At 37.5% G+C, this 17,469-nt stretch overlaps 1 protein-coding gene across 1 annotated transcript in view; it reads right to left on the bottom strand.

Annotated features, from left to right (window-relative positions):
* The window catches only part of LOC145987798 (U4/U6.U5 tri-snRNP-associated protein 1), a 101,308-nt gene that overhangs the window by 26,947 nt on the left and 56,892 nt on the right, over positions 1-17,469 (bottom strand). The window contains exons 3-7 of the mRNA XM_083122503.1: positions 16,237-16,430; positions 9,902-10,030; positions 4,736-4,852; positions 3,441-3,591; positions 2,536-2,696 (exon numbers count right to left, since the gene is read on the bottom strand). Coding sequence (XP_082978629.1) covers positions 2,536-2,696; positions 3,441-3,591; positions 4,736-4,852; positions 9,902-10,030; positions 16,237-16,430 — 752 coding nt within the window. The remainder of the gene's footprint in view (positions 1-2,535; positions 2,697-3,440; positions 3,592-4,735; positions 4,853-9,901; positions 10,031-16,236; positions 16,431-17,469) is intronic.

Below are 17,469 nucleotides of genomic sequence, written 5' to 3'. Positions count from 1 at the left end.
AATTTGAACCTCTTCCTATCCATTTTCCATTGAAATACTCGTCCAGGAAGTCTCTAATGAGATTTGAGAAATGAACCGGTTTCGCGTAACTGTTTTTCCCATTTCCTTATTGAAATGTATGATGGAACTACTTCTTTAGCACCTAAACCATAATGTGCACAAAATAGTCTCTGAACAAGCGACACAGACTTTACTTCAGACAAGTAAAAACACACAACACCTTTTCTTGTGGTGACCACATGACGAATAGCTACTGAGAAACTGATAATATCAGTTTTCAAGACAGTCTGGATACTGTGCATACACAACTACCACTGAATGTGTTGCTAAAAAAATAATTCTGAGTCATTCTTTAAAATGAAACAACAATCACATCATTCTGGCAGTTTGTTTAGAAGTTATGAATTTTTCTTTTATTATACGTATAATCGGGACACACTGTATAAACAGGGTGCATGAGGTATTTGAGGACACTTTGGAGGCAGTACAAAAAACATCCACATCTGATCAACAATGAAATGTATTGATGCAAAACTTGATACACCTATACAATGGTTGGAGTACAGGGTTATTCGATGTAACTGCCATCAGCCGCAATGACTACTTCAATGCAGGATCGGAAGCATTAACATGCAAAAATCAAATGGTCTGTTATTGATGTTGGACAGTGCTTGGATGATGGTGCCTTTTAGGGAATCACTCGTATTGTGGAAATGTCGATTAGTATCCCATTCAACAATCGATTGATTGATTGATTTAGTGTTTTAAGTCCACTTTATGCACAATAAGGCTAATCGGGACTGGACCTACAGTTTAAAGTGGGATCCGAACCACTTGTGCCTCCACCGGGTATCGAACCTGGGACCCCTTGATTACAAGGCGACGACTCTACCACTGCGCCATCGGGGAGGCCCCATTCAACAATCCTCACACATAATAGTCTAGGGGATTTAGGTCTGGCGAGTTAGGTGGTCACATGTTTGGTGATGTGGTCATGCAGATTGGCACCCATCGAATCTTGGGTCATCACAGTTTTGTGAGCAGGTGCAGATTCCTGGTGAAACACATATGTCTTCCATTGCGTAAGCTGTCTATCCAGGGCTTCACAACTGTTTCCAGCACCTCAATGAAGACCCTGTGGAAAGAAATAGGGGTGGCATGACATGTCTTTCCCTACTCACCCACCCCTAAAACCATCACAATTGTGGGAAACTTGGTGTGTATAACATGGGGACCATCTGTAATTTCTTCTGTTCATGTTTTGATCCTGGTCGATAAAAAAAGGGGGGGTGGCAGGCCAGGTTCTTCCAGCTGTTTCACCTTGTTCAGTAATTGCTTTGCTCGGAGCACCCGTTGTTCATCACATAGGACTTATATTGAATGCCATTATGCACCACAGTGTGGAATGTGACCTCCGACACCTGGAGATTTCTGGCAATGGGCCTCATGGACGTTCTGGGGTTTGCATTGATGGTGTCCTGCACCTACTCTATGAAATGTTGTGTCTGCGAATGCTTTTTGTGCTTGGCAACAGGCGACACATCCCAGCCGGAGGCTTCCAACTCCTTTTAATCTTTTGGCAACAAATGACCTGACAACTTTCAACGCCAGTGCAATCTTAACATTGCTGTGTTTTGCATATATCACAACAATCACAGTGTGCCTTTTCATCTCTTGCATGAGTTCATAGTCAGGCAATTATGATCCCAAAAGACAAAAGTACAGCAATAGTTTGCACAAAAATGCAGGTGCACTGTGCACATGTCCTCAAATACCTTATCGTATCGTACGCAAGGTATTGGGTAAGAAGTGTCAAGTCTTAACATAGCAGAGAAAGGAATGCTGAATAAATAATCAGGCAAAGGTCAGGTGATTGACTTGGAAGGTGTATGTGGCATGAGAGTTGAAAGGCGGAGAGAATGGACAGTTGGCGAGTGGACGGGATAGAGCAAGGAAGTTGGAGGGACGAGAGTGCATGAGTGCATGAGGAGAGTGAACTCTGACTGGAAGGTCAGATGTGTGTCAATTACCATTATTGAGAGGACAATCTATGGAATAACCTTCATCTATTTGTGAGGCAAGTATTATCCTCTTCTTATCTGTTCAGTCATGGAGAGTACAGAAGCTCAATTACTGTACGTGTGAATTCTTGTGCCATAACTTTGGATGTAACCTTTCGCATACATTATACTTTAGGCTAAGCGAGTGATAACCATCTGAAAGGTTCTTGGTTCGATCCCAAATGCAGAAGTAACATTGCGTTACGTGATGAAAGCTGCGTTACATTATACACCCTGTATATGTGAAAACTGTCCTGCCCTCATTTTATGGAATAAAGGACATTTGTTACACTGAAAGACACCTATTTGGAAAAAGCCCATCCTAGAAATCACTACAAAACAGGAGCCACCAATGAGTTAACAACAGACCAAAGAAATGTTCAAGAGAATAAAGAAGTGTTCACAAATTTAAAATCCGAGGCTATGGGAGCACTTAATTAATTAATGAAATATCCACGACAAATAAAAACCTTACCTTCTTCTTTGGCTTCTTGAATTTCACCATTTCTTCTTCAGTGTAATATTCTGACGCCAGACGTAGAGCAGGGAGGTCAAGGGATTCTAATGTCTTTTTCTGCAATTTGTGACGAACTGATTGCATTTCTTTGTGCTTCTTTTGAACTGCATCTTCACTTCCTGGAAAGAAAGAAGAGAAATATATAAAGTAAAGGTATGTAGCTGGAGTACTGGCTGACATAGGCATTTCAGCGGTTGCATGTGCAACAGAGAAACTACCTTTGTCTATTGGCAACCATGAGCAATCGGCATTCATTTCTTCAGTTAACAACAACTAAAATTAACGTTTTTGTTAGATCGTTATTTTGTGATTACAACTATAAATAATTGGTCAATTGATAAGTTCATCGATTAGGAACACAGATTATTTTAGTCGAGTTTCCTTATTCTCATGATAAAAGGAATATCTCTCTCTCATGAGCTTTCTCAGTCATATCAAACATGTACTTAAACCAGAATCTTGAATTATAGTAAATAAATGTTGTACCCAAAGAATTGTAATGAAGCTACATATCTATAAAATAATTGTACAGTAGATTAGGATGTTACGTTTTGAGTTCTGAAAATCCTGTTACTTCTCCAGCATTAATGACTTCCGACGGGCCAGGTTTTTGGTAGGAGTACAACCCCGACATTACCTGCAATTTTACTGATTAGATATATTTATAAATAGCTTGTAATTTTAGTGCAAAATTCTGACATTTTGTTATTATTTTCATTAATAAAATCAGAATTTGCATGTCAATTTTGTAAAGAAATGGCTAAATATGCATTTTATATGTAATATTATATATACACATATAATATTTTTCATCAGGGTGGCCTATAGTGAAAGTTGTACATTATATGAATAAAACAACTCACCAATTGTGAAATTAGACTTCTTTTCCCCTTGGATTTCATCATCGTACTTGCTTAACACAGCCTTCTTAACATTTCCAAATTCATCAAGTTCAGGTTCGTCATATACATTGTACCCATACAAATGCGGCTTCATCTTCTTCTTTTCATTATTCTGTAGAAAGGAAAATGTATTACAAATTATCAAAACTAAACTGACATGACATCTATAGAACAAATCAGGAGTTACATGTCAGTATTGTCTGGTAACAATGTAACAATATCAAGGTCAAACTTGAACGAGATAGAGAGAAACATTAATATTAATAAAAATACATTTTCAGTCTGGGTATCCCACGGACGTGGAGATTGATTGATTGATTTGTTGTTTTAAGTCCACTTTATGCACAGTAAGGCTAATTAGGACTGGACCTACAATTTAAAGTGGGATCCGAACCACTTGTGCCTCCACCGGGTATCGAACCCGGGACCCCTTGATTACAAGGCGACGACGCTACCACCGCGCCATCGGGGAGGCCCACGGACATGGAGATGTATAATAAATTAACTATAGATTACATGTTTAGAGATTATTTTGCATTTTCTGCATAATTTCATTCAACAAAATGTGATAGAAAATGCCTAACATAATAAGCCATAATAAGCATTACAGTAGGTAACCTTATATTCTACGTGTCGGTTTAAAACAAAGTATGATTGTCAGTTAACAATTGGAAAATTATTTCCCTTGTAGTTTATGGTTGTTGCAAGTATTTAAACATGTTTTTGATGTAATATTTTGAGAGAACACACACTCCCTTCATCAGACATTCATTTGTAGCTTTACTAATGATTATAACTACAAGAGAATAATGGTAATACTATTAAGCCTTTCTTTATGTTTAATAAAGCACACAAAAATTTGACCAAGGCAGAATTTATTACAAAATAACACACTATAAATGTGACGTTTCAACCTTACAGCAAGGTCTTCACCAAACTCTGAACCAAATTAAAATGAAATAAAGTTCAAACAGGAAGATATTTTAAGTATATACACATAGCACAAGTCTGAGACTTATGGGTGGGGTTTATCCAGAGTTTCTCGGAAAATCTATTGAACTTCTTGTGCTGGACTGTCACAAGAAAGGATCAACAAACCTTTGAAAAGGACAAACGTTGAGATCAGTTGTTCTTGACTGCTCTTCTAGCTACTCAAAATCATTGATATTGGTGAAAAAAATTCAACCGGTACCGATCCTGGTAAGCATTACATTCAAAGCTTGTATACTTTTCTGTTAATAAAAAAAATTACATACCTTTTTATATCTTTCATCATCAATCATGTTCACATTGACAAGGACATCATCGTCTTCATCCAAAACCCCCTTGTCCTTCAAGGTCAAAATAACAGTTCTTCCTTCTGAGAAATTGTCCTGTGGGAAGAAAAGGAGAATTCATAAGAATAACCACTAAGCTTGTTTCTCTTGGAAGTGTCTTATATGATTTGTAGTATTATTATTCACTGCATAAAATCAGAGATACATTACAAACTGCAGCGGTTATTTTGTGCTAAAGTGAGAATGAAAAGAAAACTAGAGTATGTAAAATTTGCAAGAAAAGGGAAGAAAGAAACTGTAAAAGGGAGGGAGAGAGAACACCTTTATATTTAGAAAAACAAATACAACATAAAAATTAGCTGATCAGTTATAAACTACTTGTGAAAGCGATGAAATTAGATTTCTTTTAAATCTGTGAACAAAATTAATGAAAAATACATTTTGTCAATAAGTTCATGAATCCAGTTGCAAATTTGATACTGCATTTGTGTAGGTCAAGTATCGTATTTCCACATTGTTGTTTTGTTGTTGTCCGATTAATTTCAAAGGACTACTGCCATCAGTAACACAGGTCATAGCCTACAGGATGGAGACAGTACCTATAGATCTCCATCCTAGATGCCACAACCTGTGTTAATAAAGGCACCAGTCCTTCAAAATTAATCAGATAACCATGTGGAAATACGGAATTTCACCTTCACAAGAACTTCACTGCGTTTATCACACCGAATCATTAATACTACAAATGCATGCTGAAAAGTAATGCCTCCTATTTCTTTTTATTGGAAAACGGTGGAATTTATTTGAAGAAAAGGAAAATCAGGTAACTTTCTAGAACTTCACTGTCCACATCTACACAATTACTTTTCCGATATGAGACACCAGTTTCTTAATGCCTTCACTAAAATTTGTTCATCTTGACGACGGAGCAACAGCCTCACTTCTCACCTGAAATGGTGTACTGAACTTTCATCACCTTTGGCAATATTGTTTAACAACCATCACCAAGTTTGTAGCGCTAAAGCAACTGTTGGCTAATGTCCAATCTTTTCTGTTTCATGTCAGGAGTGAGTTTTCGAGGCACCCACCGTGCAAGTTTTCGATATCAAAGATCTGCAATTATCGACTGCACTCACTCTCGTGATATGCCACACTTGATGAAAGTTCTTTGTGGGTTATGTGTGTATCTAATGAGTTCAACACGATTCCGATGACCTTCATCAGTTGCAATACACGGCAATCCACTCCGTTCTTTGTTGCACACATTGAGATTTCCTCGACTGGGGTTCTCATTACAAGCAGAAACAGCCCAATGTCTTACAATACTGACATATACACATTCATCCCCATAAAAAGCATTCATTCTCCGATGAATGTCAATTGGTGACACATTTCATGTGGTTAGAAACTCGATCACCGCATGCTGCTTCACGTGCACCAACATAGTATGGTTACACGCTGCCATTTTCTTTGCTATAGTTCAGCATCTCCTGATGATAGAAGTTTGAAACTTGCAATGGTGGTTGCTCAAAATCCCAAATGCGTTTAACCCTTAGATGTTGAGGCTGATTTTCCAGGTATTTGCACTAATACCGAGCGTGTTTTCAGTGGGAAATTTGAAATTCTGCATGCTTCTAAATGAAATTTTATATTTCCGGGACGAAGAACATTAGAGGTACAAATGATACCTTGTTTTCTTCAGTATACTTTGAGCTATAATCCTGATTGGGAAAAAAATCCATAATCAGTTAGAACAAGAAGAAAAAAAGGAGGAAGTAATTACTGTTTTACACAAAATTTAAAATTCAACGGACCCACATGCAGTCTATGCTAGGACGTGAATTCCCAAAAGGAATCCGCATAACGCCTGGTATGTTTGCCATTGATGTGGAAAAATTTACGCACTTATTATCGGAGAAAAAGAAAATTTTTCAATATGGATCAAAAAAAATCGAAGCTAAAAAAATAATTTGTTACCTTACCTTGACCCCACCTGGCAGACATGTACCCCCTACTGGGCATGGTACTTTTGGAAGCATAAGGTGCAAGAACATTGCATTCTGGGCACTGGAAATTTGTTTTCTTCTCTTTGCCCCCTTCTGCACATAACCTACATTTCTGTTGCCCCTTTGCCTCCATAGGCATGTGGAGGGCCTGTCTGGGTGTTGTTGATGGACCTGGGGCACCTTAACCTTTTGGAGCCTAAGGCCATTTTCACATGTAACCCCCTTGATGCCAGGGCCGATTTTGAGCAAAATGCAGAGTTTCAATTAAATGAGTGTAGATCGGAGGCTAATTGCCCTAGAGAGATGAGTGATATACTGTTGTATGTGGAATGAACCAGAAATTCAGACTATATAAAATTTATGCAAATTCGGTGTATATGTGGTGGGGAAGGGGGAGAACACTCAAAATTCCAAAATTTCAGAAAAAAATGAGGATTCCCCCACCCCCAAGAAAAAAAGTGTATGACAGTGTCGAAATGCACATGGAAATTATCGCTGACATGTAAGGAACACAAAAATATTTGCATTATTATCATATGACCAATGTAACTCGAGTTCTACTCCCAAAAGGAATGGTCAGCACACCACTGATTCAAGCTTCAAAATGCAGTGGTACCTTGAAATTACTGTAGTTTAGAGGCTAATTGCCGTAGAGAGATGAATGTTATACCGTTGTACGCGGAATGAATCACAGATTCAGACAATATAAAATTTATGCACATTCGGTGTATATATGGAGGGGTGAAGGGGGAATCCCCACAAAATCTTTTTTTTTTTTTTTTTTCACGATGGAGTTTTAACAACCCATCTTCCCCCTCCCCCAACTCCCGCACGGAAAACATTCCTTTTGACCTCAGGTACCGATATACAAACTTCCTTCCAATGCAGTTTCCAGGGGTGAGGGAAACGCATTACTTTAGAACAACAAAGCTGGCCTTCCTTTGTCGGCAACATTTTTCCTTTGAAAAAAGACGCAAAAAAGAAGTTGCCTTATTCCAGCCATTTTCATGAAAAGAAAAAAGGTGCAACAATCATTTCTGTTAAATACATGTGTTAACAACAATATGAAAAAAGAAAATTGAAATTCTAGCCAAAAATAGCGAAGTTATAACGTAAAAACTACGACCTTGACAGAGCATCTCGATCGAGACGATCGGGCTCCTAAAGGTTAATAAGGCCCAGCAGAGATGACCCTTTTCCCCTTCTCCAAGAGGAGGCTTATAAGCTGCAGTCTTAAGTCCTGGTGTGTCACGTTCATATGGTAGAGTCGATACATTAGGTACGCATTCAGAACTGTCTTCTCAAGCAAAGGCATAAAAAGTTTGGTCGTCCATTTCAGAGTCCGTCTGTGCTGGGAGTACACACACGTCATTTGGCCTGATTTGTCAACATACCCCATGGACTTGTTATAGTTGACAACAATGGCAGGCTTGATAGTGTTGCCATTGTCATTTTTGAAATTTCCGTCTAGTGGTGGTGGGAGCATTCTTGTCAGAATGTAAACTTCTCGTTTGTCCTTCCAACAGGTTGCTGTCAAACCTCCACGCAAAAAAGCACAAATATCTCCTTTTAGAGAGACATAAGTACTTTCGTGTCAAGAGGTGGGGTATAGCTTGTCGACTTGGATTCACAGTACCACAGCACGGATTCTGAGAGTCGCTAGTTCATCGTACAACGCAGGTGATGAGAAATAGAGGTCCATAAACAATTTATGGCCAACCTTCTGTGTCAAGTCAATGACTAGCTGATGTGTCACTGTCCTTGTCTGTGTGGCTAGGTCTCTGTTTTTTCCCAGGCATATTGTCATGTTGTAAGTATATCCTGATTCATCACTGATTTGGAATATCTTTATTCCAAACTGCTTGTGCTTCTTCTGGATATGCTGTTTAAAATCACCCTTCCTTTGAATAGAACCATGACCTCATCAACAGATATAAGTTCGGAAGGAGCGTAGTGTCTGTTGTATTGGTAATTAATTCCATCAAATAAACGTCTCATCTTCCACAACCTATCACACCATGCTGGTCGTAGTATCTTTGGGATCCCACAACCAGTAGACAGAACAGAAAAGGGCATCTGTGAACAATAGTCGGACGAACTCAAGGGGAGATGAATTTGCATCTATGGGGACAGTCACACCGTGGTTACCTGTAAATGGTAGGGGAGTAAAATGTTGGTGCCGTCCAGTTGGTTTTTGCCAGGTCGAGTCATCAGGAGCAGAGTCGCTTTCGTTATCCAAAGATCCACCCTGAGTCCCCTCCTCGTCACTGGAGTCACTCCCCACAGTCATCAGGTCCGCGATTTTGAATCCGTACCTAATAACTCATTGTGAATTTCACTCTGACAAACCAGGTCTTCTTGCCATCTTATACACCATTTACTCTTGTTGAGGAGGACAAAAAAGCCTGAATGCCACAGCTCGCCGCTGGCCACATGCCACAAGCTGGGGAACACACACACTGAACGAAAGTTCAAACTCAAATAATTTCAATTCGTCCAACTCATTTTTTTAGTCTGTCATACCCTCTGCGGCAGCTTACCTTAGTAAACACGTGACGAAAGGGGCTAAAAATAGCATGACCGACAGAAACAAGGCCATTCAACAATACTTCCTTTGTAATCCTACGGTACAGTTTTGTGAAACTGCAAAGAGCAGTCGGCTGTTTTCCAACCCTTTGTTGGCAGCTGGAGGCTTTTGACTTTATCTGCCCTTCCCACTCCCACTACCCAAACCCATCCTTTTGGCACCAGGAATGTCAGAAGGTTGTACTTATATTGCCAAAAGTGTGTTTTGAAACACCAAATTTGAGAAAGAAGGGATGTTTTCAAAACCAATGAAAACAAAAAAAAATCAATTTTTCAGACATCACCTTTCCACCCCTAAAAAAATAGTAACAATGAAATTAAACTTTACTAATTGTTAATTACATACCTCTAAAACTCAAAACATGTATCTCTGAACATTATCCAAGTTACAGTATGTTAAAAAAGCTGCTTGTGACACTGGTGTAACAAGCCGTCCTTAAAAGAAATAACGTCCTTTAAGGGTTAAATCATAACAAAAAAAAATAGGAGGCATTACTTTTCAGCATGTCCTCGTGCATTTGCTGCCATCTGTACTAATATTAAAAAGACTAACCATACTATGTTCCACTCTCATTCCTTTCAGGTCCTTTGTCGAATAGGCAGTCCTCTTATCATTCCTAAATTCATCATCCACTAGTTCACCAACACCAAATTCCTGGTCAAGTTCTTCCAACATTTTTGCCTAAAACAAAAATGAAAACTTACAGTAACACCAATCTTGGAAACTTTTATCAACTAACATTAACTCCTATTTTAAATTTGCAACACTGTTATTTTATTTATAAGTAACTAGTAATCAATAGGTACTAAAAACTTGTAGTGGGCAGGCACATAGGCACAAAAATGATGAAAATAGGTAGGAACATGAACTTATATATGAATGGCTTATTGCAGAAAGGGACCCCGAGTCACTTTTGCACAATTCTGAGAAAAACAAGAAAAATCATATAATATTGATACTGTAAGAAAGAAATATACCGCTGTTGGCTCAAATATTCAGCATAAAGAATAGTTAATTTTGCAACCCTCAATGCGCCCCCCTGCAGTATGCTGCTAGAGACAGTGGAGATGAAAAGGTTGTGACTCCGGTACCATTCTGCAATAAAAGTGGAAACTTTGAGAAATAAGACGAGAAATATCCTACAAACGCCCGTTTGTTGTTGCCACATAAGCTAGGTTAGGCTAGGTTATGTTATATATGCCATAGAAAATTATAGATTCATCAATAAATGACAGTGTACTGCACTTTCTGGACTTTATTGTCGGTGTTTGAAGTACAATAATGTACGAGCTCATACATGCTTGTGTTATTCTACACCTGAGTCTGTTTCATTGCCATGTGTATGGGCCACTGAAGAATATCTTCATAAAATCCTTTGACGTCGTCTGGTACATACGGCAAGGCAGCTCGTATGTCCTTCAATTTAGTAAGCTTGATCCGCATACGTGCAACTGGGTACATACGTGGCGTAGGAATTACAATTCTTGCACCTTTGGACAGATAGAAGGTGTAAGACGTCAAACCTTTGATGAATTCGGAAACCTTGACAGTACCCTTATGTTCAACACAGTATTCAAAGAAATGATACTTGGAAATCTGAAAATACTGCCTATTCTTGTAAGAACACATGGTAGTTTTCACAGATGCCACATTTTTTTGTAGACATGAGGCCATCACGTTGCGAAACCAATAATGTTACTGGTGTCAATAAGTTTGACAGTATTTTTACCACCCCGAGCTGCATTACAGATTAGTGTACACAGTTCGTATAGGGTCATTCCATGCCAAACCATCCAATGGTGGTTGCATGCCCATTTTAGAAAAATTTCATTTTTAGTACATAGGTTTGTACATGTTTCTAGATATCAAAACCAATGTTCAAAAAAAATTATTGTCTTTAGTTCTCCTGGGGCAGCCATTTTTCCAACATGGCGCATGGCTTTTTTGCTCATGTAACAGTATACAGAAACCTTAATATCTCAAAAACCATTAAAGCTAGAGACCTGAAACAAAATTCATTTTGTAGCTAATGAAGTATACTTTATATGATATTCAGGTATGTTTTGCTTGAAATTGCATCGTAAGTACGAAAATTATGGTGGAAAATGGGGTAACAATAGTTAAAAAATTGCATTTTTAAGCCTGATTTCTTTAATGAAGGGGTTTAGTCTACGGCTTGATTTTTTTCGTGTGTAGATCTACCTGCAGGGTGTCTGTAAATAAAATATTAGTGCTTAGAAATGCATCCCTTTTTTACAGCATGGGCTCAAACATGACCGTTCATTGAATTTTGACAGTTTTCGGAGTTAAATATCTCAGATGGGTCCCCTTTAAAAATTCTGAAATTTGGCACATAGGAAGCCCTTCATGAACCTAACTCACAGTAAAAATCTCAACTTTTAGATTCAACTCGTTTTGGTCAATATGAGGTAACGTATGTCACCTAATTTATGATGTTGCAAAGTAAGGTTAAACTACATTCCATACTTAGAATAATGAAGTCTTTTCTTTTTCTTTTTTAAATTTGTGTTAAATAAAGGTTCAGAAAATATAGTAACATAAGGTTTTAATACTTGACTTACCATAAATTGAAATTACAAGGTATGACAATTGAAAATCTGTGAAATTTCATTGCAAAAGGTTTGATTTATTAGGTACCCACGCACGACCAGTTGGTATTGTCAGCTCCAAAACTGAACTTCCCCCATATTTTTATCAATGTAGCAGTACTTGCAGCTTAAGATAGGCATGACCAGGAATTTCAAAAGGGAGGGGGGTTACATATACTTTTTTTTAGTATACAGCCCTGTTTTTGCCACATTATCCTGCCTTTGACGTAATTGTTTATGGATTGATTGATTTAGTTTATTTTACTTCGCGTTTTGTGCCTCTTGGCTAATTTGCGAAGATGGGGATGAGAGATGAAATGATGAAATTGATGAATGGACATTCACAAACAACCAAGCCCGACCGGGATTCGAACCCGGGACCCTTCGCGTCGCAGCGCGATGTGCTAACCACTCGGCCACAGGGTCGGGCAATTGTTTATGGAATACTAGGACAAAGGTATTGGGTTATGACCTCCACAAACCCCTCCTTGGGCACTCCACTGAAAGTAGGCTATTTATTTTGGGGTGTCAAAGCTGGTAGAATATATTATCTTTTGTTTTCTTTATTTTCCACTTTTTTTTTCTTCCAAGAAAATACATTTGTTGAAATAGATGTGAGTCATGCACAGCAGAAGATTCAGAAACATGTTTTGATAGGATGTGAGGCAAGCCTGGAATTGATCTGTGCATGTACAATCTCTGCTGTCATTCTTCCTTTGCCTAATGTGCCGAGAGTAGTGACTTGTGAATGTTCATTATCTGTGACAGGAAATGGAGTGTTCTGTAATATTTTTAACTGGAGAGGACTGTCATAAATACCCTTTTGGTAAGGTTCTTAAAGACCTAACTAATCTTAACAAAGTCAGTGAAAATGATAACACTTCTTAGGTCAAGACTACAGGTGTATGGCTTAGAGACAATATGCAAATACTACTTAAAGAAAAGATTAAGTAAGGTAAGGTAAGGTAAAAAAAGTGTTAAGAAAGCCTTATACCAGTTAAATCAATATGCCTGATATGTTGGAGTAAAAGTTTCATATGCGGAGAAAGTGACTCACTTAAATGCCAGAATGGAAAAGAAAAAAATATGTGATGAACTGAAGGTTTCTGATAATTTACTTAGGAACTTAGTGAAAGAACAAAGAATCCTGCCTGATTTAACAAAGAGAATGAATAGGAAACTGGAGCTGACAACACCAACTGGTCATGGGTATCTAATAAATCAAACATTTTGCAATGAAATTTCACAGATTTTCAATTGTCATACCTTGTAATTTCAATTTATGGTAAGTCAAGTATTAAAACCTTATGTTACTATATTTTCTGAACCTTTATTTAACACAAATTGAAAAAAGAAAAAGAAAAGACTTCATTATTCTAAGTATGGAATGTAGTTTAACCTTACTTTGCAACATCATAAATTAGGTGACATACGTTACCTCATATTGACCAAAACGAGTTGAATCTAAAAGTTGAGATTTTTACTGTGAGTTAGGTTCATGAAGGGCTTCCTATGTGCCAAATTTCAGAATTTTTAAAGGGGACCCATCTGAGATATTTAACTCCGAAAACTGTCAAAATTCAATGAACGGTCATGTTTGAGCCCATGCTGTAAAAAAGGGATGCATTTCTAAGCACTAATATTTTATTTACAGACACCCTGCAGGTAGATCTACACACAAAAAAAATCAAGCCGTAGACTAAACCCCTTCATTAAAGAAATCAGGCTTAAAAATGCAATTTTTTAACTATTGTTACCCCATTTTCCACCATAATTTTCGTACTTACGATGCAATTTCAAGCAAAACATACCTGAATATCATAGGAAGTATACTTCATTAGCTACAAAATGAATTTTGTTTCAGGTCTCTAGCTTTAATGGTTTTTGAGATATTAAGGTTTCTGTATACTGTTACATGAGCAAAAAAGCCATGCGCCATGTTGGAAAAATGGCTGCCCCAGGAGAACTAAAGACAATAAAATTTTTTGAACATTGGTTTTGATATCTAGAAACATGTACAAACCTATGTACTAAAAATGAAATTTTTCTAAAATGGTCATGCAACCATATTTTAAAAAATTGGTTGATTTGACATGGAATGACCCTACAAAGTATAAATATAGCTAAGTTTATTGCAGAAAAGGACCCGAGTCAGTAACTCAGGTACCTTTCTGCATTAAAGTATACTTTTCACTGTGCATTTTCTTGGCTATAGACTCGTGTGACTGACGTCCTTCCTGCACTAAAAGATGTGTCTGTAAATAGAAACATCAAAAATACCATTAACCCTGATACCTCAAAAATGTGACTCAGGTCCCTTTCTGCAATAAGCCATTCATATATTTTTTTTTAATTTGCATGCTTAGTGAATTGAATTCTTTTGCATTTTACAGTATTGTTCTTATTTACGTATGTGCTAGTCTTGGCAATTGCAATGATGAATGGTGGTCGGATAAATTGATGAAGACACTCACAAAATAAGACTGCCTTTGCCGTGTTCTGAGAGAGCTAAATTTAGGACAGGAAGTGGAAGTAAGAAATAAAGAAAAAGAAAGAACATTTGCAGGTACTATAAAAAGGCATTATCAGGATCGAAATAATATGAAATAAATTAAAAACATTAGAGGCATTTTTCATACGTGAAGTTTGGTGTTTCCACGTAGCAAATTTGGATGTTTTCCGATTAATTTCGAAAGCCCACTGACTTAATGAACTGAGGATGCGACTTGTGGGAAACCGCCCATCCAAGGAACACGAATCATGTTGCACTAAGCAACACAATGCAGCAGACAACTCCATCTGCCAATCATCATCCTGGAATGCCACCAAATGGGAGGAAATTGAACTACTGCCACCTAGGAGCAAACAAAGCAGTGATGCACTACCATCTCCATTCCAGAAGCCGCTTCCTCAGTTAATGAAGGCAGTGGGTCTTCGAAATTCATCGGAAAACATCCAAATTAGCGATGCAGAAACAACAAACTTCACGTATAAAATACTTCAAACCACGTTTACTGCATCCACCATGAATTAATGAATGTTTGAATAAAAGGAATAAAAAAGGAAAATTGGCAAAAATCTGTGCCCCAGTAAGTTACATTTCCTTCCATTTTCTCATGGTAAAAAGTTGCTCCAGGCAGATTTTTGCAATATTTTGATTGAAATGCTTTTCTCAATGATTGGATGAGATGGCAATTATTTAATGTGTGACAAAAATGTTATGATCTATCATGAAAATCACTCCTGCATTTGCTCCAAGCGTATTTATTGTAGAACACAGACAACAAGAATAATACAATCTCTGACAATTATTGGTTCAACAGTGATAATCAAAACTATGCTTTGGTAGAAAAAGGAAATAAAATTAGGTCCAAGACAATACCACTTTGAACCAAATTTCTACCAATACTGAAGCAGATTCACACAATTTAATGTCATTCAAAATATTTACAGATTTTAATAAATCATTTTCACAATAGAACTATACCATAGCAATCTATGCTTTGCAGGGGGTGATTCATAATTTCACACGAGACAACTGTCACTCACAAAATCCACTCCTCCCTGCAATATTATTGCAAAAATAAAGAAAATTATGGATTCTGAAAAAAAATTCAAGAAATTTAGACTTGGTGAAAGTGTCACGTGGCATTTTTGTGGACTCCAAGGGATACTCGAACACTGGAGAAGTATTGACTGGCAGATCTACTTTCAATTATAAGGGATTACTTGGAATTTTATTACTCTATATTTTTTGCATTAAAATGAGATTAAAAACATTTTAAAGCAAATTAATGCTAACTTTTTATGATCTCAATGAAGGAAGGAACATCCTGCTTGGAATTTATGCATGCAACATGTTATACCAACAAGTATAACTCTCATCTAGAATAAAGGAACAAAAAAAATTACTTAGTACTGGGTGGAGTTACCGAGTTAACTGATTAATACAATAGGTAAGGGTAAAGTCCCCCCCCCCCCCCTGGGGTACTCATTGATTTGAGGATGGGTGAGGCCCAGAGCCCCGCCACTTTATGCGGGGACAAGGCTGGAGAAATTCCAACCTTAGATCACCCACCATGCATGGTAGTCAGACATCCTACCAACTAGAAAACCCTGGCTCTAATACAATAATTCATAATATTTTTATAGGTCACCAATTACTCTCTACACAGTTGATTATTTTAACTGAAAACCTCCTTAAAAGTAACTCACTATGATATTGTATTGCATAAGGAGATGAAGTGAACTAAAATTAAGAACATTTCCAAAACCTACCCTCTTCTCAGCCTTTTCCCGTTCCTCCTGCATCTTCCGACTTCTCTGTACCCAGACAAGAGTATCATCAGCCTCATCATCGGAGTTTCCCAGAGTTTTTGTCTTCAGCAACCTTGCTTCTATCTTTCGCTTTTCCTTCTTCTCTTGTAGTTTTTGCTTAAGCTTTTCACTTTTGTTTTTTTGGGCAATATTTTCTGTAATATGAAGAATGCTTGTCATAGTCAAAATCACTGACCAATACTAATTACTTGCTATTGTTAATTTAGCATTTTAAAAGTGAAACTGGGATTTAATTCAAAAAATTATATGGCATCCAGCATCTTCGTTGTCTGTTACGACATACTTTTTCAGTCTTGGCTATTCATGAAGATGAGGATGAATTGTGATAAGATGAAATTGATGAATGGAGAATTTTGTCTTGTGAACTCTGCTGCAGCTAAGACACAAATGATTTTCATTCCAGGAGCAAGGCAAAAAACACAAATTTCAAGCACACATGGGCAGGATACAAGACAGATTTTACAGGCAACAGGAACGTTGGATGCATAATAATTTTTTGAATATTGGCTGTTGAGTCCAGTGCCAGAGTCGCATTAGTCTGCAAAAATTCACTCCAGGTTGAAGGAGTATCTTCCGAAAAGTCACTCTCTACACTTCTCTTAAGGCCAAATCACACGGAACTGGATTTCCAGTAGGAACGCCCTAGTTGGCGCTGGACTGGCTACCTGGCTGCTCGATGAAAGCAAAAGTAACAGGTGATGTGCATTCATGTTCATTAATGGAATTTATCCAAAGTGATGAGATTTGTAGACTACAAATGTCATTAGCTGATAATGAAAATCCTTATTATTCCCAGTGTATTAAAATGTTTGATATATATTTACTTGAATAAAATATTTTCTTCTATGAATGAATCCTGCAATTTCTCATGTATGAATGTTCATACCCGAGAAAAGTTTGTCAAGTACACATTGATTAACATATTTTCTTTTGAGCCAATTTCTAGCCCATACTTTTCTATTAATTATTTAATTTTTAATAACAGCAGTAGTTATTCTCCTACATTTTTCAAATCGATCGTCCATCTTTTTAGCTTGTCTGCTCTGTGCAATGCCTTGTGGAAACAAAGCACGAACCAGTACCACACAACTAGTCCAAGTCCGACTGGAAAATCCAGAAGGAATCTAGCCCCGTGTGATTCAGGCATTATTCTGATTGATTACTCCTAACGTT

The sequence above is a fragment of the Lepisma saccharinum genome, chromosome 5, assembly GCF_977018435.1.
Source record: "Lepisma saccharinum chromosome 5, izLepSacc3.1, whole genome shotgun sequence".
NCBI lineage: Eukaryota > Metazoa > Arthropoda > Insecta > Zygentoma > Lepismatidae > Lepisma > Lepisma saccharinum.
Note: the sequence above shows the minus strand (reverse complement) of the source record. Positions and strands in the feature narration are given on the sequence as shown.